We start from the raw sequence: 24882 nt of genomic DNA, 5'->3' as shown, positions 1-24882 counted from the left end.
ATTATTTCAAACCACTGCAACAGATACGGGTGGTCGCCGCTAACGGTGGGTACTGCTATATAATCTATGCACAAGTGTGTAATCTGCAGCTCATATGCCTCGAACGGAATATGCTACTTACCAGTATGCATCTGTTCTTGGCATGTAGAGCTGCAGATCTACACACGCCCACCCGCCTCCCCGGCTACCTTTATCTGTTCCAGTTTATCTTATTTAGATAGCACACACATGGGCATCTTCACTGTTACTACTACGCTCCATCTTTCCCTGCTGGCGAAAAACAATCTGAGGATGGAGCCGAAGCCCATGCGCAATACGATCCAAAGGAGGAGTCACAGACCTCGTGACTTTCAAAGACTTTCCAAGAGGAAAAACAAACTGCAAACATCCGAGCCCAACACCAGATGGCGATCTATGCACAAGTGTGTAGATCTGCAGCTCTACATGCCAAGAACAGATGCATACTGGTAAGTAGCATATTCCTTATGGTACCTTGGCGCCCTCAGGCTGGTCTGCTTGCTGGTCAGATGGTTCCATCCCACCTGTGTCTCGTACAGATAAAGCCAGGAACCTGGGAGTTACGTTTGACAGGTGTCTGTCTTTCTTACCCCAGATTGGTGCAGTGACTGGTATGTGCTTTGGTATATTAAGGGCAATTTAAAAAATTCTGTTTCTTCTATCCTTCTGTGCCAGGAAAAGTTATCCAGGCTCTCATAACATTTTGCCTTGATCATGCTAATGCCTTATATCTTGGCCTGCCAGAATATGCCATCCATAGATTACAAGTGGTACAAAACGCTGAGGCGCGCCTCTTACTGAATCTATCGCATAGAGCTAGTCATCTTTCCTCTTTGCACTGGCTCCAAGTAAGGAAGAGAATTCTGTTTAAAGCCTTGGCACTGATTTTTCGTGCTTTCCACAATATTGGTCCAGGATATCTGGCTTCCCGTATTCTTTTCTACAGTCCTGCGAGGAGTCAGCGGTCTTCTCATCTGGCTTTGGCCAGAGTGCCGAGAGTGAGACTGTCAAGGATTGTCCGCCGTTCCTTTTCCTTGTTAGGGCCTTCTGCACGGAACTCTCTTCCGATGCATCTGAGACAGGAAACTTCAGAACCTGCTTTTAGGAAGGGATTACAAACCTGGTTATTCACTATGTAATCTGTCTTGCTCTTGAATTAGCGCTGGGGCACTCCTAGGGGCATCTGTGCGCTTTACAACTTTGTTTCACATCATCACCATAAGTGTTACCTGTAGTTTATGTCAGAACACATGCTGCTCTGTATTTTATTAAATGCAATGTTTGATCGGTTCTGCTTGGAGTTTTGGGGTATAGCACAAAGTTGTGTTATGCGCCAGTGCATTATTTAGTGTTACAGGTACTTATGTTATGTCATGACGCGCTGTTTTGTGTTATGTCTTGACACATGATGCTCTTACTGTGGTCTCCGTAGACACCGCCTTGAGTGACGTACTTATTTAAAGCTCTTGTTAAATCCTGTCTTTCAGGGGCCTCCCCAGTCAAGCCTTTGAATACATCCGCTATAACAGAGGGATTATGTCTGAGGACGCATATCCATACACCGCTGAGGTGGGAGCACATATTTTGTGATAAAGACGTTGATGCTTCGGCCACTATGGGACAAGCTCGTGATGTTGTCATTTCCTTTTCTAGAATGGGACGTGCCATTTTCAGCCTGAGAAAGCGTCTGCCCTGGTGAAGGATGTTGTCAACATCACAATGGTATGTACCGGTGGTTTGGCACAGAGAACAGTGCTTGTGATCAGTTTCCTCGTATTTACTTTGGTACTAAACGATTTTCTTAGCAACTTTTATGCAGGTCACTTACCAAATAGGACTCAGTCACGCTCGGTAAATGACCCATCTCCGGGTGCGTTGTGAAGTTTGTTAGGTGTGACGTATCAGGCTCTGTCGGGTGATAAAACAAAAATCCTGCACTTCAACAGTGCCAATGAAGTGTTCTCCTGTAGATCTTAAGAGCAAGGGTTGCCATGAGTGTGCAGAAATGTACAAACATAGTTGGAGAACAAATCTGGGCGGCAGCAAGGCTGTGTCGTGGAATCACCCTGTAGGCCCAGTCGATGTGGAGACCCGGGTCCAAAGCCACGCGTACAGGGGAAGGAAGCCGCCTCGGAATCTACGTCACACCTGAATCAAAAGAAGACGAGGCCAAGGTGGGCAGTGAGGACTAAGGGGTTTACAGACTGGCACATTGGCAGGGAATGAGCATCATGATTGGTGCATGCTGTCGAATGCAGGGGCAGAAATTAATGCTTGAGGCGTGGCAGGACGTGGTAGGTCAAAGCGGGAAATGGTAGAACGTTTTATGCATGGAAGGATGTGGCAGACATCGTAGGACATGGTAGATGTGTCAAACCATGGTATGGTCGAATGTGGCAGACATGGTACACCAGGGCAGATATGGTAAGAATAACAGGAACTTGTATAGTGACAGGCATAAAGGGCTTGGCAAACATAGCACAATGTGGCAGCCACAAAGAAGCAACGCAAAACCTGACACAAAATGGTGTTAAATGGCATGGGTTGTGGCGGGAGACATTGTATGATATACTCGGAAGGATGAGGCTGGTGCCCACTGTACAAAAGAGCAGTGTGCAGCATCCTGTGGCAAAGTGATGGACACGGTGCGGTCTGGCATGGGATGCGGTGGCAGGCCATGGTGGGCTGCATCAGGCTACGGAAAGATATGTGTGGAAATAACGGTGATGATTTGTTCCCCGCAGAACGATGAGCTCGGGATGGTGCAGGCTGTGGGCAACTCTAACCCTGTGAGCATCGCCTTCGAAGTGACATCAGACTTCATGCTCTATAAAGAAGGCATTTATACGAGGTGAGCAACCACGCTGCTGACGTGCATGGAGGCAAACTCCCTACAGGCATCATCTGGCAGGGAACAGAAGAACAGTGACCTCTGCTGGCTGAGGCTGCGAGTGCAGCTTGTAGTTACCGCTGTGCTGCTGAATGTAAAACTCTTGGTGTGGGAGAGCCGAGTGATGGTCTTACAGTGACATCTGCTGGCCTGAGATGGGAGCACTTCTAATGCAAAAAGCCAATGCCTGGAAATAACATTGCGCTGCCCTTTCAGAGTAACGCAGTCCGTGGAGGGAGCGGCGTACACTCTCTTGTAATAACCCCTGCTTGCAGAGCTTGGAAACCCCCATTCAGAAGCCTTGGATGCATAGATAAAGTAATAAGGCTCCTGGAGAGTAAGAGAGGGACATGAGGATATTGCTGTGACATCTGGTCAGGGATGGAAGTGCAGTTAAAGTCACACCGCCGTTGTCACTTGTTTCTGCTCTTAAAGTTACACCTGAAGTAGTAGCCGTAAGAGCAGAAGGAAGAGACGAGAATGAGCCCTACCCTCAGGTCTGAGACATAGTGCAGTTGCCTAAAATGGTGGGCACTTCTTTGTACAATACCACAACATCCACTAACCTGAGCCACCAATCCAGTTGCCTCCCAGGCCCACCTCCCCTTTAAATTGGCACATGTGCTGTCTTTCCACTGAAATTCTCTTTTCTTTCCTTTTTCTAGTGACACTTGTGAGAGGACTCCAGATAAAGTGAACCATGCTGTGCTGGCAGTAGGGTACGGGCAGGAAGGGGGCATGCCTTACTGGATTGTGAAGAACTCCTGGGGCCCTCGCTGGGGCATGGATGGGTGAGTTGTGTGGTATGCTGTACCCGTGATCGCATCTCAAGGGAAGAAGGCATTGGCATGTGTCTGGTCCTCAAGAGAGGCCTAGCTGCCCCTGCTGGATCTCAGAGTGCATTAAACAATGGGCCGGACGCGTCAAGGACAAGGAATGGTTGCAGAGGACAGCACAGTGCTTTGTAGTATAACATTTGCCAGCTTCACAGGGATGAATGTATGCAGTGGGGGTCGGGCAAAGAGGCCATGTAATCAAGGACCCAAGTGTTTCCATAGGTTATAACGTGAATCGGCTAAAGGAAAAGTACAGCTACTACAATCAAGGAATATTATCCAAGGGGGGTGGCCCTCGCAGGAAATTATCGACAGGAGTGAAGATTTTTAAAATATTTTTTTTATTTTTCCAACATAAGCAAACAAACAGTGAATGTTCATAGGGTTGCCTTGGCATATTACATTAAACATATAAGCGTTTCTGTTTTTCATTACTTTAAGCATCACATATGCAGTTCAGGTCTCATCCAGATACATTAAACGTCACAGCGTCTCTTGTTCCTGCTTAGGTTATTTGCAGTCTCTGTCACATGTAGGTGTCGTGCAGATGTCCCTGGGGCGTCTTGTAACGAAGCTCTCCTCTCTTCCCACTAAGGCATGAATCATTTCACCCACACGGCCAGATCCTCTGCTGCCTTCTCGTCAGTTCTACCCTCAGACATCCCTAGGCTCCTCAGCCAGTGGCCATTCTATCATATCTCTCCCCCAGTGAGCTGCGTCTGTGGGCCTATGACGTAGCTGTTTCATCGCTGTGCGTCTCTTCTCTTGCACCACTGTAGTATATTGATGAGTGAAGCTTCCAGCTGGTTCTCAAGATCAGTTTATTCTAAGAAGAAACTCACGACGGGAACAGGAACCAGCAGGCCTCTCAGTCAAGCATCAATTGACCAGATAATAACCACAAGTAAATCTAATGATGCTTGACTGTGATGCATGCAATTCCAAGTCCCAAAGTGTCATGCAAAAAGCTCGTCCGCCCACTACAACCACTCCAAAGGTTGCAAACGTATGCTGAACTTTTTAAATCTTAGATATGGATATAATTCCCAGAAGACTTCTACAAATCCAAACTTATAATTACTCTCCACTTCTTTGTTATATTTTCCCAATAACCCGATAGCTCGGGTCACGAACAGATCATGTGTGTGAACACAGCTTCTTGTTCTCCACACCTTGGGCAAATCTGGGACCTATCTGGATATACCTTACTCAGCTTTACTGGTGTTAAATATGTGCGGTGCAAATAATTGACGTATTTTAATTTCAACTGTGCATTACTGGACACCTCTTGCACCTGAGTGCATGCCAACTCCATTCAGTATCCGTCAGAGGGGCATCTAAGTCTGCGCCTCAGTGCTGTCTGGCCACCATTGTCCAAGCTCCAACCGCCCCGTCAGTGTGGCCAACTCCTCAGGGGCTCTTGTTAACTCCAGCTAAACCTCTCTGGCAGTCCTAGCCAGCTTCACATACTGCAGAAAGTGTCCCTGCCTTCAAACGCTACCTGGGTGAGTGCCAATCATATGAACTGTTCCCTTGTTAAAGGTCTGCCCGAGTGTAGCATCCTACGCCCCTCCAGCTTGCCACTGACATCCCGGGTTATGTTTCTGAACGACTGCAGCCACCAGGCATTCAACAATCTAGAAATGGGGGGACGCATCAGTACCCTCTTAACCGCTGAGTCCCACGCCCTAGCTGTCTGTGAAACCACATGTGGCCTCCCCTTTGGGATCACATAGCCTCTGATAAGGAGAGACGGTAATGATTCCCCCTCCGATTCCCCCTCCCCCAACATTCCCTGGAGTAATCTTTTTCCCGGTTATCTGTTTCTTCGCCCCACTGTGCTGCATGTTGTATTCACGCTGCCCTATGGCACAACTTTATATATATATGACCGGTCCATAGAGACCTCCAGTCTATCTCTCTTTAATGTCTCCAGTCACAATCGGCTTCCTTACCCCACCCATACCAACAGGCTGCCTAGCTTTTTGAATGTAAATCGCGGAATATCACATTACGTAGAGTGTACAGACACGGGGGTAGGAACACCATCTTTGCGACTGCTATTCTACCCATCGTAGACAACGGGAGGGTGATCCAGAATTGTACTGCGGTTCGAAGACCCTGGAATATTTTGTCCATATTATAGTGATATCCCTTTTCTGTGTGTGCTCTTTATATACCCATCTATTACAGGTTTCAGTCTCCTATTTCAGCTGTACCCATGGCATCCTCATCTGGGCTCATAAAGGGAATATCACAGTGTTTACTTTACTAACCTGGAATCCATAAATTCCCCTAAACCTATACAATTCGTGTATCAGCACTGGTACAGACCTAACCGGCTGGTGAAAGTACACCAAAGGATTGTCCGCATATGTGTCGCCTCCCCCATTGAGATATTCCATTTGCGCAGCACTTCTCTGCGCCTAACAGTCAGTGGTTCCAGCGCCAGCTCAAATAATAGTAGTGATGAAGGACACCCCTGGCAGGTCCCTCTGTTTATATTCCACTGCTCTGAGATCAGACCAGCAGATTTTACCCTAGCCACATTTTTTTATTATAACAGCCGAACCCAGCATCTCCTAAAAACACTGTGTTCTTGTAGCCCCAGTACAGCATATCAAATGCTTTTTCTGTGTCAAGCGCAATCAGTGCTCGAGCCATTTCTGATTCCATCATTTTGTAGACAGCATGACTCACCCATCTCAAACTAAGGTTTACGCTGAGAGCAGCTCCAGGATTGGTGGAAACAGGCTAACCCAGCGCTCATTTTGAGGCTGGGGGCCTGTGCCAGCAATCCCCCGGCTGTCTCGCAGCCAGGGGATTGCTTGGTGCGCACTGCATATGCCAGGCTGGCCGTAGCAATAGTGCTGGCCAACCCGACATGCGCACTGCAGGGGCAGCTGTATTCCTGCAATTGCAGGATTCAGCCCCGCCCGCTGCCCTCGCACTGTGGCGTTTAAGTAAAATGGCATTGAACTGCCATTTTACTTATTGGTCTGTGCCTACAGCACTTGCAGCAGGTGGGCGACGCTCTTCCGCTCAAACGGAGGAGCCGCCCCTGTAACTATCTGGGTGTGACCTCTCTATGGGGTGGATGAATGGGCCCAAAACCCACTCCAACAACAATAGGAATCAGGTCTTGGAAGAAGGTAGAAAATATGCGGTGAGATGGGAAGTTAACCATGTAAACATCTTTATGGGACTCCATCTCCTTTTCTGACCTTGGAGTGGTTCCCCCTAACTTTGGTACAGTATTTCCCACATCTTTTAATGTGTGTTTTGTACAAGATACTGCAGCATTAAACCGCATAGGCTGCCGTGTGCTTCACTGTGCCAAGTGCAAGCAGGGAGATTTGCAGAGCAGGATGCCACAAAGGAGAACAAAATGTCCATCACTGCTTCAAACGCAGGTTTCTAGGCACAAATACAGGACAGAGGGTTTCTTTATTCTTTTGTTATTGTATTTTATGCCAATTCACGGTGCTTCGGCAAGATGTCGTGTATCTTAGGAATATTTTGCCACACTATCATTGCCCATCAGTGCATCCCGTGCAAGTGTCTGAGTTCCTGCATAGTGTCCTGCAGGGGCTGTAATGCCACTCTGTGTGGGAGCCCGGAAGTCCTTACAAGGCAGCAGCAGTTTGTTCGCGCTATGCCTTCCTGTTTTCACTCATTCCTTCTTCATCCTTCCTTCTTCCAGGTACTTCAACATAGAGCGTGGAAGCAACATGTGCGGCCTCGCGACCTGCGCCTCGTACCCTGTCCCACAGGTGTAACTGGGATAGACTGGAACAGGAGAGGAAGAGGAGCTCTTCTCGCTATCTCAGGACCCCTCTTACTGCTTTCATTTGACATAACAAAACTGGAAATGTGATTCATTGATTGAAAGCTTATAATGCACACGGCCGTGTAAATCACATCACGGCCTAGACAGACCCACACTAGTGCCTTCTCCTCCTTGCTCAGCCAGCTATGGGCGGAAGAACATTTCAGGTCAGCACTGGAGGGAAGCCTGTTACTGTGAATTTTAAGTAACTTTAATTAGATGTTATGTTTAAAAAAAAAAGATTTTCGTGGACAAGTTGCATGCAGGCATGGCAGGACAGGACCCAAGAACAGAGCTCTTAGAGTCAAGCATGAACCCTCTCTCCTCGCTGGGGATAAGCTCAGAGGCAGGGTGACCTAACCGGTGACCAGGGAGTCCAGCAACAAGCGGGTGATGTGATAAGGCCAGGGCAGATCACTCGCGTCATGTGGGTGCTTTTAAGGCATGGATGGGACAGTTCACCACATATCAGACTTGATTGATTTGTCACAAATTTTGCCTTTGCCCTATTGGCTCTTTAATCATTGGCCTGATGGAAAATACCTCACTGTCCTTGTGGGCCAGTCTGCTTCTGGACATGTACAACTCTCAAAGTGTATTTCTAAAAATGAAAAGAGGTTCTGTGTTTCCTCTTTGTTAAAAAAGTTTTGTTTCTATTTCTGTTCAGCACCCGTACACCTCCTTGCCTGTTACTTTTAATACACTTGACAAGCACTTTCGAAATATTTCAAGGCACTTTGTAAAAACATGTGTGTGCAATACGGCAGCGGCGACTCAATGGAGGTCTGTCAGTACCTCGACCCCCACTACATTCACTGGCCATGACTTCACCTTGGTAAGATAGGTCGGTTCTAACTTCAGTCCCAGCTAATTTGGGTGTAAGAGTCAAACTGATGGAATGCACAGGACGGAGCCATTGAGTTGAGTTAATGGTCAGCTCTAAGTAATGAAAATTAATGTTTGGGTCAAAGTTATGAAATTAAAAGTCAGAGTAGAAGTACTTGGGGCGTACTGAATCACTATCTACCACTTGTATTAAAATGGCCATCCAGAAATATAAGTGGAACAATGGATGTCCAAGCACTTACCATGCACTGACCCACTTTAGAGTGATAAAGGCTTCACCTGGGAGGTAATGAATCTATATGTCTATGGTGGAGAATATACCACGATTTGATTCTCCTCATAGTTATCACTTTCTCCCCCAAAACACTGAGCACTTTCCATTATCCCCCATCTCTAAGTCAGATCCTTGGTTTAGTGAAAAGTACACTGGGCCTCATTTATGAAAAGTGACGCATCACTGCGTGAAAACAGCGATGCATCTCTTGTCATTGAGCCCTCCTTGCGACATGCTGGATGCGTCATATTTACAATATGAGGCATCATGTCGCAAGGAGTTACAGATACGTCAGTATTTCTGACGTATCTATTGGCGCAAAAGTGATGCATTGCTGGGGTGTGTCATAAAAGTGACGCAACTCCAGCAATGTATCCTTTCACATGGGGCAAGCCCCATGTGAAAGGGCCTGCATCAGTCTTACGCCTGCTGTGAGGCAGGCGTAAGATATTGACGCAATGGCGTCCTAGAAGTGACGCAATGAAAACTCATAGATTTCACTGCGTCACTTCTACGAGGCTTACTTGCGTGGGAACGCCTCCCCGTAAGCATTATACCTGAAGCAGGTATAATGTAGCGCAGGGGTTTACAAAGTAACGCATCTGCTTAGATGCATCACTTTGTAAATAGGACGCAACAGGGGGCATGTTTTACGCCGCCGTTGCGTCACAAAAAGTGACGCAAGGCCTCATAAATAAGGCCGACTGTTTCCCTGCATCTTTAAATGGCAAAAAACTGGGAAAGACTGGCCTTTTGGAAAAATAGGACACCCACTGTCCCACAATGACAAGCTGGTGCCTGTGAAGGGCCTGCAGTGTGAGAATAGGTGTGGCCCACTGGCTTCTGGTTCAAGAGTCAGTCATGACTGACTCCTGTGCCCAGACAGGATACCCTCTCAGTCGGTGAAGTCTGGATACCCTCTCAGTCGGTGAAGTCTTTGTGTGATGTATAAGTCTAATGTTTGAGTCCCAGAGGGACCACTCAGACTTCCATGCTTGAAATTAGTGCCACTGGGTTGGCCACCTTATATTAGGTCTGGCAAGACGTTTTGTTTAAAAATAAATCTTAAAAAATACATACAGCTCGACATACATTGAGGACTTTGGGCCTTTGGTCTTCGCCTATTGGTCTGTTAAGTTGTCATTCACATTTCGGTGGGTCAGCCCATTGCTATCACTAGCTCTCCTCACTGTGAGTGACGACATTTTGCTTGTGCACATCTACACAAAAACCCGCCCCCTTTATTGCCAGGGCTCGTAGTCCAATCTGTTTATTTTTTTTCTTTCTTATTTGTCTTTTTGATGCCAGTACCTTCCTGCCTATGTTTGCTTGAAATATTTAATTCAGTGTAACATTTTAAACAGCAGAGTTATTCAAATTAGGGATACTTTTATTTGCAGGGATGAAAGGTTGCACTGCTGCGTCGATGAAACAATAAACATTGCACTTGTGGTGAATCTGTATGCTGCTGTCACTGAAGTTATTTCAAAAGTTCTTGCACAACAAATAATGAAATGTCTTCTACCCAACTATATACTAACAAAGCAGTTTTCTCGTTATCTTCTTTAAAGTAATCTTTAGCATGGTGAACCGTAACAACGAGATTTTCGGTTCGATCCCCACCACTGATTTTTGCCATGCGCAATCTTACAGATACCGATACTAAAATACAAAAACCAGAACTAATGTTATTCTGCTGTACTGTATAGGTTCCTTTTCACACTTAAATGCTTCATCTGCTCTTTTGTGTTTAGCTTCTAATGGCAGAATAAAACTTTTAGTTATTGGTGCCAAAGCCCATCCCACCCACTGTATACATCATGACATGAGCATATTGCTTTAAACCCCGGTTTCACTTTCACTGCAGCTGAAAGCTGGAGCCATTTTCTGGTAGCAGCAGCCCATGACACTTTTAGGGCCCGATTCACAAACGGACTTACGACTCGTAAAGTTGGGAGTGCGGAGTTTCCGCACTCGGGGCCAGGGGCGGCTAGTGACATTTGAAATTGGTGAGGCGTAAAAGTTGAGGATAAGTGTTATGTGGATAGCGAGCGAGCCGACTATCATAGGAGGGACTCGAGGGGAGAGGGACTTGCAAAGTGTGTGAAAATGGAGCATTTTACAGCAAATTTGAGAGGGCAAGAATGTTTATAAAGCAATTCTGAAGGTGTAGACTTGAAATATGCAAATACATTACAAAATACCCCATATCTTACAGCACTAAACATATCCACCTTTGACTGTAGTGTACACATAGTAGTGCAACATGTAAGCTTTTAATTATCTTACCAGGTAAATACTACACCCATACCACATTCCTGATGAACGAATGTAGTGCATTTGTGACACTTGTCTTGTGCTACCTTTTGGATTTTACACAATCCCTATGATTTCAGTCACAGCATTGATGGCAGCACCCCCACTCTGAAAATTGTTCCAGCACCCCTGCAGCCTTCAATTATCGCAGACCAGATCAATAGACCTTGAGCAGATGCACTTTCATTGTGGGCCAGTCTGCCACCAGCAACGCCTGCGTTCTTTTAACCATAGATGGTTTTGTTTGTTTCAGACAAAACTGCATAATGCGTTGCCAAAGAAAACCACATGATGTCAGTATTGCATGCTCTTCGTAATTTAAACAAGCATTGGCGTAGCCAATAGGTCTCGCCTTTGGGACCTTATAAGTATTTAGTTATGCGGCACAATATCCTTACTGCAACAACATTAACTGTTGCATGGCTAAACACTTATAAGGTCCCAAAGGCGAGACCTATTGACTATCCAATGCTTGTTTTTACTATTGTCCAGCTGTGGATAAAACAATTTACGTTATTTTGGCCTTGCTATGTACCAAAACTGCTTCCGTAAAATATGTTAGATTATTGGCAGTGTTAAACTAGCCATCCAGTATCTATGTTAACACAGCTCTCCCTGTACTGCAATGAAATTGAACTGTAATAACATATTTTCAGTAGAATGTGGAAGTTGCAACCATTGAAACGGAATCTGAAGTGTCATCTCCACTGTTTTCATACTAATGGCGATGAGGGTGAAAATGATGGGATGTGGTGTGCGAAAAACACAAAACCCCTTATGTTTGATAACTGAGGAGTGAACTGTAAATCTGTCTTTATAGACTTGCTGCCAAGCCGCCATTTTCATCAAGTACTGCTGTAAGAGGCACAGCTGACATGAGGTTGGCATCCTGCTGCCAGTGGAGGAGCAGCTGTTACACTCATTCCTATATACGGCAGAGGAGGTAGATGTGTGTACACATGGGAATCTGTTTCACCTTGTAACAATGATTTCTGAAAGCTGTACAAGCCCCTGCCCCCTCCCAAGCATTTATGAGATACCAACGCTCCGCTCAAGGTGAAGAAAATCTATATCTCACCTTTTTCGGGGGGCGAAAGACATCTTGGGCAAAAGACATCTCTGATCCTAAATGCGCCCGGTACCTTCTAACGACCGTGGCGTGCCGCCCCCTCTCTCTGTGTCCACATGCGCGTGCATTGTTGACAGCCAGACGGCGTTAGCAGTGCAGAGCGCTGCTCTCGCCATGCAACGGCTTTTTACATGTGCACGCGTACGGAGGGACAAAGATGGAGTCGGGCTGTCCAAATGCACGTGCATTTGCAGCTGTATGTGGACAGCCAGACGCCATCTTTGTCCCTCCGTACGCGTGCACATTGTGAATTGATTACAAAAAGCCTTCGCACAGCGAGAGCAGCGCTGTGCGCTGCTAATGCCAGGCGAGACCTAAAAATGTGATAAGGTGTTCAGCAGTATCACGAGTGGCTATCAGAGGGTGGAAGGCAAAGGATCACGGAAAACGGCTCCAATGAGCTAGTTTAAACGGGAATGTAAAACAGAATGATGACCAGTCAAAGCTAGACTAAACGTTTCAGTGTTGTTTCACTTCGGGCGAAATATATTAGTCTGATCATAATTAAAACGCAAGTGTTCAGTCACAATTTACACAGATCGCTGCACGTGTACTTTTATTGGGCCATTATTTCCCCCAAAACTACGACAATAGTATAGCATTCAGTCGCGGGGGGAGGGGGTGAGTGGGGGTCACGCGGGGGTGGGGGCTGGGGAATTAAATATAAAACACTAAACAGAAAACTTACCTCACAGCCGGTCCGCGCCACCTCTGCTCCCCTTGTTGCCTTCACGAACGGCACTGACTGGAGTAGACTGGAAACCCCTCTCGGCCAATCCTGGCGCTGCCAGCAGCGGCAGGATTGGCTTAGGGCACGGTTACCACTCGCCCGCCTGCCCATTAGGAGACCGAGGTTTGAGCCTTTGCTCAACCCTCGCTCTACTAATGGGCATACACCAGCCAGAGCAGACACTAGTGTGCATGACTGGGCACGGCGGAAAAATTTGCCCACCTTCCCCACTCATGCGCACTTGTGCTGCTACCTGTTGCCCCTGGTCTGACAATCATGTCAGTCAGCATGACTTCGGACCGCCCACCCCCTTCAGACATGATTGTCAGTTCTCCCTCGGCGTCTTTGAACTTAAGTAAACTGATTACTTAAGTTCAAAGACGCCGAGGGAGCTGCGGGCGGGTGGGGCTATGCCCCAATGGACGCACCGCACCTGCTCGGGGCGCAATCTCCGCAATGAGCAGTATACTGCAGATTCCGCCCACTCGTAACTTCACGAGCCATAAGTTCTTTAGTGAATCGTGTCAATAGTGTCTTTGTTAAGGTTAGTAAGCAATAGTGGTTGTGTTTGTTTCATTTAAATTTGGGATACTACAAACCGCAATGGCTTTCTTCACTTGCAATATTTATTTTCAGATAAAATTTTCCCCCCAAAAATGGTAAATATGCAAAAGATTTTCCTTACAGTGATGAAAGGCTTCATTACTTGTGTGTTCAAGACAAAAAACGTCGCAAGACACCTTGCTTTGCAGATGTTTCTAACTCTTGAATTGTTCCTAATGTTCATACACAACAGGTAATGTAAATATTTACTACCAACTACATAGAAACAAGGGGGAATCTTTATGAGTTTTTGTGCCGTCAATGGTTCTTTTAAGAAGAACTTTATAATTCGAGGCCAGCCAGGGCACTTTTTTCGATAGCAGTGATCAAAACATTTTCAAAAATAGATTAGTGTAATGGTGAACTTTCTATTTACAGTAACACGCATTACACCACTATCTCTTGATTTATTCTAAATATTCATACATGGCAAATATCAAGACTTTCAATTAACTACAACTGTGCATTTACAGAATCCTCGTCCCACAGTGTCTGTGACCTAACAAGTTGGTTAATACACCCAGCTGTTATTTGCAAGGTTTTTTTCCAAGTACAGCCAGGCCCATTTATTTTCATGTATGATCTTTGCAGATATTGGTAAGAAATGACATTTTACAGTACACAGATAAAATTGGATTCTGACTGTCGACACTATAAGTGTTTTTCATCGCCTGAAACTCTCCATCTACACTTTTTACTTTTCTTTGTGAAAGACAGTCTTGCCCGTGTCTTGCAAAGCACGCATCTGCTGTAAAGGCTGAGATGATGCTGCACTTATGTTTACCTTCTCCACCATGATAAATAGAACTTCTTGGGAAGGTTGTCCTGTCATTTGGCTGGAAGAGAAACCAGAGTTGATCTATCTTGCAGCTTCACCCTTGTGATCAGGGCCGGACTGGCCGTAGCAGGCACCGGGCGTTTCCCCGGTGGGCCGCCAGGGTGGGGGCCGGTTTTGGACTCCTATGGGGCCGTTTTTGTTACCGGGGCCAGCTGCAATATCAGACCCCTGTAACAAAAGCTGCGTGTTTTATGCCGCTGCACCCCTGTCCGCCCACCGCGCGGCCGGCCTGACTCAATTGCCAGGGCCGGTTTGCGTTCCTAGTCCACCTGCATGCAGCCCTCAAAGCACCTAAGTCCAGCACTATATTCCACCTATTCCCATGGGAACTAAGACGCAAAGCAGTTTGTTTCAATCCCTACATGTGCCTGTAGACGTCTCTAAATGCACCGCTCTCCAGTCCAGCAGCACCTCTTGTTATCTCTTTCTGCTGTTACAGCACCCTTTCATCTTGACACTAGCTAGTACTTTTCTGGTTATGTGTTCAAATAGTAATCTGGTTTTGTGCTCAAAAAGTAACCTTTATCGTGCACTGCAGCACATCCACCACCACCATCCCCACAATCACCACGCTCACCAATCCTAACACTACCACTGGCACGACCACTGTTATATGTACAGTAGTACACCACTATCACCACTAATACTACAATTAGTCCTATTCTCACTATCACTTCTACCATCATCACAACTACCACAAGTACTATCACTATTATCATCACCATTTCCACTAATGCTAACATTGCCATCTTTGCTACCTCTACAGCCACTATCACAACTCCTCTCTCCACTATTATCACCACCATCTCAACTACTACCACCACTGACAGTGTTGCAACCATGACCACTACCACCACCCCTAGCATGACCACAGCTAGACCCATAATCATTACTGCTACTACCATTAGCACTTTTATCATCATTACTACTTCTACCACAAAAAGAATGTTCTCAAGTGTTTGTGTGAGTGTTCAAAAGAATTGTGAGATTGATTCTGTTTTGTGTGAGTAAGTAAAAGAGTAATGTGGACATATCCAAATGAAACAGTAGGTGTTATTCAAAAAAAAAAGCCAGACCTATTGGCTTTGCCAGTGCTTGTTTATAGTGCCTTCGAGCTGCATGCTTTTGGCTTTAAGCCCTGTGTTAATACTACTTTAGTATAATAACTGTCATCAGCCAGGAAACGTTTCATTTACACGTTGTTTCATTATTCATTCCGGGGAATTTCAATGTATATAATGATCGTATGACTAAATTACTCCAGTATGAATCTATGAAACATCAGTGTAGCCAAATTATAATCTGGCCATGGACTCTTTATTTGTATGTTTTTAACAAGAAGTAGACTTATGACAATACAATCACTATTTGCCATTTTGTAATAAAGGAACGTTTTGTATTTGTAAATCACAAATTGATTTGTTATAGTGGGAGCTATAAATCAGAAAAAATACCTGAAACATGTATGTTTAACAAACCAAATAAAAAGGTTATGAAGGAATGAATGCGCATTGAGCAGTCATTTCTAGTCTTCAAAATGTATGTTGGAAGAAGTAATGTTAAGCATGCAGGGATGCATCCGTTATCCCCGTTGAGCTTCCTCAGATGTTTTGGAAGCTACCACATAGGATGCGATCATTTGTCCATATTTGATAGAATTAATTAATAACTGTGAGGTTTGAGGCATGTGTGGCGGTAGATACACATGATTTGCATACTCCTGCCATCTACTGTTAAGTTCAGATGTGTGCAAGTTGTTTTTCAATGAAGAAGTCTTGAGTCACGAGTTTGAGTGACTCCTCCTCTTGGTGATAACTGTTTTCTTTATGTCGTCAGATTCAGACATGTGTGCTTGCGCTCTGGGTCGAGACCGTTGCAGTGCTCTTTTTGGTTCGTTTTCCATTCGAACGCTCATCAGTATTGGTTTGATCGTGCTTTACCACTCTGCCTATCGAGGAAATCCTTATCGCTTGTCGATTCGACAACCTTCCACCATGGCCTCTACAGGGCCTCGCCCTTTGGGCCGTTCGTATTCACTCTCTATCAGGTTCTCCAAAGAATGCCCTGCTGGTGATGTAAAGGACATCCTTCTGTTTCTGCTCTCCCTGCCATGTGAAATATCCTCAGACCAACTCACATCAGGTCTGTAATTTGTGTTTGTCACCGGAACTCAGAGAAGCGGATTGCAAGGCTTGTTGCTCCTTCCGCTCAAAGAAAACACTCCAAGATCGTCAAGCACGTCAGTTCAAAATCCAGCAGAGGTGCATTGAAGACACTTCTGACATCTTCGACCATGAAGACATCGGTCAAGCGGTAGAACAACACCCTGAAGCTTCTGTAGTGGAAGATTTCGCGTTCTTCGATGAGTGCAGTTCCAACTCCGAACCCAAAGTTGACTTCAGGATGACAGACGTGATACCGGCTCCACAGTCCATGAGTTCGGTACCCCCTGTCCCACAACCCTTTTGTTGAACATTTGAAAAAACACACAGCCCTTATTGATCAAGAGGCCCTCAGACCACCACTGCCTCTTGTCCATGGTCAGCACGGAGCGTCTGGTTTGGACGCTCCGTCCACTGGTTCTGCGCCAAATCACCAACCAAAGCCTTCGGTGCCAACCACCCTGGCACTCAATCTTTTGTCTGTGCTGAGCTGGCCGTCGACATCCAACGCTTCGACCCCAAGTGGAACTTCGTGGAACTTCGGCGCTGAAACGCAAGCACAGCTCGAATCGAAAAGCTTTGAAGCCTGCTTTGTAAGCCTATACCAATAAATCAGTGGAGCCTATCCTCCTTAAATTAAAGAAAAGCTCAACAGAAGGAGATCCACATTCAGCCACGCACCAGACAAATCTTGCAAAGCCTTTAGCACTGATTCCGCCACCATTAAAAATACAGCTGTCTTTCAAGAGGCACTTGACTCACCCACACCACCTAAAAGAAAGAAAATGGACAAAGCCGCTAGTCCGTTGCCTCCTCCACCACCCACACCACCTCTACCAACACCACCAACACCAGACTCACCATCTCCATCGCAGACTGTTGAAGATCCCTTTAATGTCTCCCTGCAGGGATCAACTGGCAGTGGTACAGGTGGGCACAGTGCTGGGGATGACATCTTTGGGACACCACCACACAATGACCACTGGGGCATTTATGACATATTCCATCCAGGGGACACCGACACTAATTTATATCCCGCCTGTCCATCCCCTCCTGACGATTCCACTACTTATCAGGAGCTCATAGGTAGGAGTGCTACTTTTTAAGACGTCCAGCTCCACGAGGAGCTCTTTAAGACATCATAGGGCCACCCAGTACTTATGCTAAAAGGCATGTTACACCACACTGAGAATATTTTCAAATACCCTGTTAGGGCTAGAATAACAACACCCAGGGTGGATAAAAACATATAGAGCCTATCCTTCAAATTCCATGTACATTAGAGGACAAGTACCATAGTGATTACCACTGCTCTTAAGTTTGCGAATTCGCAAGCTAGCAGAGACAGCCTGCCGCCTGACATAGAGAGCAAGCACATTGATGCAGTGGGGAAATGGGTTGCGGCACTATCTGCACGCCATTGGCGTATTGCCAATTCAATGGGTTTACTTGCTCGCTATGATCGTGCGCCCTGGACGAAATGGACGAGATCTTTCAACATCTCCCAGATGAGCACAGAAAAACTTGTCTCAGATGGCAAGATAATATCAAATACATCCATCCGTTGTGCCCTAGACTCTGTTGACACTGCAGCTAGAGGCATCAATGCAAGCATCTTGCTTCGATGCCACGCATGGCAACGTATTTCTGGGTTCAAACCTGGAGTACAGCAGAGTTTACTTAGCATACTCTTCAACCAAGAGCATCTCTTTGGTCCCCAAGTCCCAAGTTGACAAGGCCCTAGAAAAATGTAATAAGACATGGAAACAGTGAAATCAATGGGAGCACTTCAAACAGCTACTCCCCATGGCTCCTTGTTAGGTAAGAATCACAGGAATGTTGTAGTTCATCAGGAATTTATTAAGTAATCAGGATAAAGGCCAACACAGCATTCACAACGTGCACAGCTGTACTCGGCGAGAAGTCTCCAACTGATCATTGATGACACCTGGGGATTCCACGTGTCATCAATGATGTAATTCGTGGAATACTAATATGCAATTAAGAATAGTAATAAAAGAAAGACACAACACTCCTTTCACCGCTCCAACTATTGTGGAGGGTCCAAAACCACCACTTCGGACACCTCCAACTCGTACCAGTATAGTGACAACCAAACCTCCTCTCCGATAGGTTACTTTAGAGGCTCCTACAGGGACAACAATGCCAGAGGTAGAGGAAAGGGTGCTTCCCCACTCCGTGTAACACCCAACATCAAACAATGATTTCCCTCTCCTCCCTCTGACCATAAAAAACATGTTGGGTCGTTTACCTGACTTTCTTCCCACATGGCAAGCAATAACATCAGATCAGTGGGTGTTAGACATTATCCAACATGGTTATTGTCTGGAGCTCATCACCACACCTCTCAACATTCCACCTCGCACCCACAGGTTAACACTGGAACATCAAACATTGCTCAAACAGGAAGTTCAATTTCTTTCACTCAAAGAAGCTGTAGAACTTGTTCCACTACGTCATCAAGGTTCAGGAGTATGCTCCCTATACTTCATAATCCCCCAAAATTATGGATCTTTACGGCCAATTTAAGACCTCAGGCCACTAAACCATTACTTCATGTCAGAATATTTCCATATGGTCACTCTCCAAGACGTGATCCTACTTCTCCAACAAGACTACTTTCTAGCAGCGATGGCTCCTCCGCTATGGCGGAGGAGCGTCGCCGCCCCCTTGTCAGCCTCAAAACTTTAAAAATAAAACGATAATAAAATGGGTTTATCATTGTATAATTTTTCAAGATCTAAGGGCCGGGCCAAGTCTTGGAGGCGGGGTCATCATGGAAGCAGTCATAAGGGGGAGTGGTGGGTACTGCTAATAGTGTGCATGTCGGTTTGGCTGGCCATCTCAGGATTGCCAAACCGACATGCGCACTGAGCTGTCTCCAACCCGAGCTGCATTGCCAGGTTGGGGACAGCAAACACAGGCTCCCAGACAATCTAGGAGCGCAAATTCAGGGCACTCAGGTCAATTCTGATGCTGCTTTCATGCTGCCAGCGGCATCAGAATTGACCGCACGGGAGTTTGGAGCCTGTGCTGCAGCAAGGACTTGAAGCAGTAGATCAGCGGGCAGCAGGTAAGTTCTTTTTCCCTTTTGTGTTATCTTCGTCGTCCATTGTCCCTCCCCCTGCCCATGTAGCATCACTTGATCTAAAGGATACCTGCTTTCACATTCTAATACATCCCGCATATCATAAATACCTCAATTTTGGGATACCCGGCAAACATTATCAATTCATGGTCCTCCCATTCGGGGTGACTACTGCACCACAGGTTTACACCAAATGCCTAGCAGTGATAGTAGCACATCTACGCAGACAAAATGTTCATGTTTACCCATATCTGGATGACTGGCTAGTCAAATCCAGTGCTCATTATCTATACCAGCAACATACTCAAGCTTCCATAGATCTGCTCCATTGCTTAGGGTTCACAATCAATGTTGCCAGATGTCACCTACAACCTTTACAGGTTCAATAGTATCTAGGAGCTATCCTAAACACACAAGTAGGACTAGCCTATCCCAATACTGTGAGAATCCAGAATTTTCAAATGTTGATTCCCCATTTCCAACCCAATCAACAGGTTAAGTAAGAAAAGTCATGCGGCTCCCACTCATGATGAATTCCTGCATTGCCATAGGAACGCATGCATGACTACACTTGCGTTTGTTACAGGAATTTCTGGCCTAACAGTGGTCTCAGGCACGGGGTCAATTGAAGGATCTAATTTAAATTGTATTTATATAGTGGTGAAAAACAGCCACTCATCGCTTTCCGCAGTGGATGAACACCAGCAATCTGTTAAAAGAGCAGCCTTTCTTCAAACCTGTTCCCCACATCACTCTGATAAAGGATGCATTACTCACAGGCTGGGTTGCACACTTGCAGGATCTCACAGTACAGGGTCTCTAGGATTGCCAAACACCAGAATCTCCACATCAACTACCTAGAGCTTCAAGCTGTTTATCTAACATTGAATAGAGGAGTGAATCCATACAGAGAGGACAACAGGAGACCAAGTTTGTAGGAAAGAGTTGTATTTTCAACACATGATGAACATATTGCGTCATATGTACATATCATATAGGTTAAAAAGCACTGCGTGACACTTAGTGAAAGTGTAACCGAAAGAATACTGTGCACAAGTGCTCGTGGAGTTTGTGACGGCGCAAGTGACACATAAAGTAGTATATACAGCGGTGAAACGGCGCAACAGGGAGAACAATGGTACTTTGAATATGCCAAAGTTAGGGCATTTACACAATAAATGTATGAGATTTCAAAGGACAGTAGAGCAAATGCCCATGTTTGTAAATGCGCCAACAGTAACGCTGTTGAAGTCGACGGCGTTTCGGCCCGTAACACTCAAGGCCATCATCAGGACTGGTTACACATATTTTGAACAGTGCTAGGGTAAAGGAAAACAATTCTCAAAAGCTGGACCAAAGAGGGAGAAAAGGGGACAGTCGTACAAATGGTGGTGAGCACGGCGACGTATAGTGGCCGTAGGTACGGGTCTTATGTATGGCCATAGGTGCCGGTGTTCAGGAAGGCCAAGGAACAGTGATCGGTCGAGTGGTGAAGGCGAGAGCGGGTATCACAACGGCACAAGAGTAAAGTAGGGCGTGCCCGAGTTGGCAGAAAAGTCCAGGCATAGAGTAACTAGAGACCGGGGCCAAAGTATGGTGAGCAGTGTGGTGGATTTATGCAAGTGCCCGATACCGGAGTGAAAAGAATTTGAGATCGCGCGAGGTGATGGTAGAAGGGGTGGGAAGGAGTGCCACGGTGGGGGAAGTGGGAAGGCCGGGAGAGAACGGGAAGTGACCGCGGGCAAAACACCAGGAAAGGGACAGAAAACTTACTCGCACGGAAAGGGCGAGCCGAGTGAATCGGCAAAGCTGGACCCCGTGTGGAGTCAGACGGGTCCGGGGAAGTCCAAACTAGACGGGGGAAGAAAGCTGGTGGTGAGGAAAAGGGCCGGGTAGAACGGTGGGAGGGAGACAAACAGGAAAGGAGGAGGGACAAAAAACTTACTCGTTCCGAAAGGGCGAGCCGAACAAAACGGCAACGCTGGACCACGTGAGGTTAGAAGGGTCCGGGGTAGTTCACGCTAGACGGGGACAAAGGACAAGGAGTGAGGAAAGGGCAGGGGGGAACAGTGAGAAAGAGAGGGAGTAAGGGAGGCACTTACTTCGGGAGGGAGGCGAAGAGCAATCAATGAAGAAGCTGAAAAGGAAAGGGGAGGTTAGAAACGGGCCAGATGGACGGTTCCGGGGGGAAAAGGAGTCGCGAGGAGAACTTACTCACATTTAGGCGAGGCGAGTAAATCACCGAGAGGGGGTCCATGAAGAGGGGCGTGCCAGTGTGAATCAGGCAGAGAGTGAAGACGGAAGAACACTGGCGAGAGTTATGTGGTCAGTGCTTCCGGGTCACGAGGAGCGTCAACCAATCCACGGGAAGGAGCAGACGGCAGGATGCGCGCGGATGGGTGCTGGGGGATGATAGGCTGGGAGGTGCTGAAAGGGGAGTGAAGCGGAAAGGTCACCAATAGAACGGAGAAGGAGTCATGGCAACCGATGGTGAAATAGACCGCAAGTAGCGCGTGTATCGCTCGAGTGGAAAGAGGAGGAGTAAAAAGATGACAATTAAGGGGAAAACAATGGAAACAATATGGTCATATCCATAGACCCAAGGCGAGCCAATTTAGGACGGATAACAGCTTATGCAAAAATCACAATAATTACAATACAATCGTTTCAATAGAGCAATGGGCAAACGAAAGGCAGTATTCCTGATAATACACCATGGGTAGACATATTTAAGGGGGGGGGGGCGGGGAGGGGAGGGGAAGGAAGGGGAAGGGAAGGGGATGATAATGTATAAATATTTAACAGAAAGAGACAAAAAGAACAATCAGCAAATTTATAATTGAATACGACCAGTGTACTTTAGGGTAAAAAGCGAAGACAGAAAGAAAAAACAACAAATTAAATACTATACGTATACTTTGGGGTGAACCGGGGGGGGGGGGGGGGTTTTGGGGGTTGGGGGGGGGAAGGGGGGGGGGGGGGGTTTGGGTATGGGGGGAGGGAAAAATTAATACGTACAAAGTACAAAATAAAATAAGCAAGGGTAGACTTCCCCGGACCCGTCTGACTCCACACGGGGTCCAGCTTTGCCGATTCACTCGGCTCGCCCTTTCCGTGCGAGTAAGTTTTCTGTCCCTTTCCTGGTGTTTTGCCCGCGGTCACTTCCCGTTCTCTCCCGGCCTTCCCACTTCCCCCACCGTGGCACTCCTTCCCACCCCTTCTACCATCACCTCGCGCGATCTCAAATTCTTTTCACTCCGGTATCGGGCACTTGCATAAATCCACCACACTGCTCACCATTCTTTGGCCCCGGTCTCTAGTTACTCTATGCCTGGACTTTTCTGCCAACTCGGGCACGCCCTACTTTACTCTTGTGCCGTTGTGATACCCGCTCTCGCCTTCACCACTCGACCGATCACTGTTCCTTGGCCTTCCTGAACACCGGCACCTATGGCCATACATAAGACCCGTACCTACGGCCACTATACGTCGCCGTGCTCACCACCATTTGTACGACTGTCCCCTTTTCTCCCTCTTTGGTCCAGCTTTTGAGAATTGTTTTCCTTTACCCTAGCACTGTTCAAAATATGTGTAACCAGTCCTGATGATGGCCTTGAGTGTTACGGGCCGAAACGCCGTCGACTTCAACAGCGTTACTGTTGGCGCATTTACAAACATGGGCATTTGCTCTACTGTCCTTTGAAATCTCATACATTTATTGTGTAAATGCCCTAACTTTGGCATATTCAAAGTACCATTGTTCTCCCTGTTGCGCCGTTTCACCGCTGTATATACTACTTTATGTGTCACTTGCGCCGTCACAAACTCCACGAGCACTTGTGCACAGTATTCTTTCGGTTACACTTTCACTAAGTGTCACGCAGTGCTTTTTAACCTATATGATATGTACATATGACGCAATATGTTCATCATGTGTTGAAAATACAACTCTTTCCTACAAACTTGGTCTCCTGTTGTCCTCTCTGTATGGATTCACTCCTCTGATACTGTAAAATACAGCTCACCTTTGAATAACTTGTCCTTCCATTGAATTCCACGTTGAGACATTGTTGTCTGATATCATGTACTGCCCCAGTCTCACTGTGGTTTATGGGCTACCTCCTGTGGTCTGATACTGCCTTATCTAACATTGAAAGCATTCCTACCTCACCTAATTGACAAGGTTTTCCTAGTCCGGATGGACAATAAGACAGCCATGTACTGTTTACAAAAACAAGGGGTGACACATTCTGTACAGTTGTCACGCCTATCTCAGACCATTTGGCGCTGGGCTTTACATCACAACATTTATCTGTTAGCAGAACACCTTCAAGAAACCGACGACTTTCCCAACCTCCTCAGCAGGATGTGGCAACAAGTTCTCGGGTGGGAACTTCACCCCCAAGTACTCCTCCCTTACTTTCACAAGTGGGTATTTCCTCAGATAGATCTCTCCGAAACCGCAAACAACGCTGAATGCTCAGGCTTCACCTTGAGGTTCCCATACCCACTTTCCAAGGGCACTGCTCCATGAATGAATTGGTCAAGGATATTTGCCTACTCTTTTCCTCCTCTCCCTCTCTTTCCATTTCTGGTTCGGAAAGTAAGGCAAACATCCCTCACACTCATATTAGTGGCTTCCACATGGGCTCAACAGCCCTGGTTCACAACACTACTAGACCTCTCAGTAGCTCTCCACGAGAAGCTTCCCATCAGGCCAGACCTTCTCACTCAGAACCATGGCAAAATCAGGCACCCTTATCCCAAAGCACTTAACCTGGCAATTTGGCTTCTGAGGTCATGGAATTTGGCTATTTCTGTCTCCCACCTGAATGTATGACCATTCTCCAAGAAGCTTGTAGGCCTACCACTAGAGCATGTAACATGGCTAATTGGAAAATATTTGTTTGTCACTGTCATATTAAACATATTAATCCATTCAATGCGACAGTACCAAACATTGTTTGTTACCTTTTGCATTTACAGCTCTCTGGGCTCGCATTCACATCCATACGGTTACATGTTGCTGCAGTAGCTGCTTATCTGCAAAACAGACAACACTTGTCTATACTCAAAGTACAAGTCATCAAAGCCTTCATAGGAGGACTTATGAGAATCATTCCATCCCGGGTTCCACCTGCACCTTCCTGGAATTTTAACATTGTTCTCACAAGACTCCCACTTTTGAACGCCTATTTAGTTGACCCCTTTAATTTCTCTCCCTGAAAGTGGCATTTTTGATTGCCATTACCTCACTTCTACGTGTTATTAACCTCAGAAGAACCTTTTTTCTAACTTTACA

At 46.3% G+C, this 24882-nt stretch overlaps 1 protein-coding gene across 3 annotated transcripts in view; it reads left to right on the top strand.

Annotated features, from left to right (window-relative positions):
- Window positions 1-24882, top strand: part of CTSH (cathepsin H) — a 222907-nt gene that overhangs the window by 122704 nt on the left and 75321 nt on the right. For 2 of the 3 annotated variants that reach the window (XM_085644696.1, XM_085644697.1), the window contains 5 exons: window positions 1506-1587; window positions 1672-1740; window positions 2763-2869; window positions 3574-3699; window positions 7448-10154. In XM_085644696.1, the coding sequence (XP_085500822.1) occupies window positions 1506-1587; window positions 1672-1740; window positions 2763-2869; window positions 3574-3699; window positions 7448-7523 (460 nt within the window). In that variant the 3' untranslated portion in view covers window positions 7524-10154. Of the gene's footprint in view, window positions 1-1505; window positions 1588-1671; window positions 1741-2762; window positions 2870-3573; window positions 3700-7447; window positions 10155-24882 lie in introns of those variants that run through there. The other variant, XM_085644698.1, reaches the window with a different exon arrangement.

This window comes from Triturus cristatus, chromosome 3_1 (assembly GCF_964204655.1).
Source record: "Triturus cristatus chromosome 3_1, aTriCri1.1, whole genome shotgun sequence".
In the NCBI taxonomy this organism is placed as follows: Eukaryota; Metazoa; Chordata; class Amphibia; order Caudata; family Salamandridae; genus Triturus; species Triturus cristatus.
Note: the sequence above shows the minus strand (reverse complement) of the source record. Positions and strands in the feature narration are given on the sequence as shown.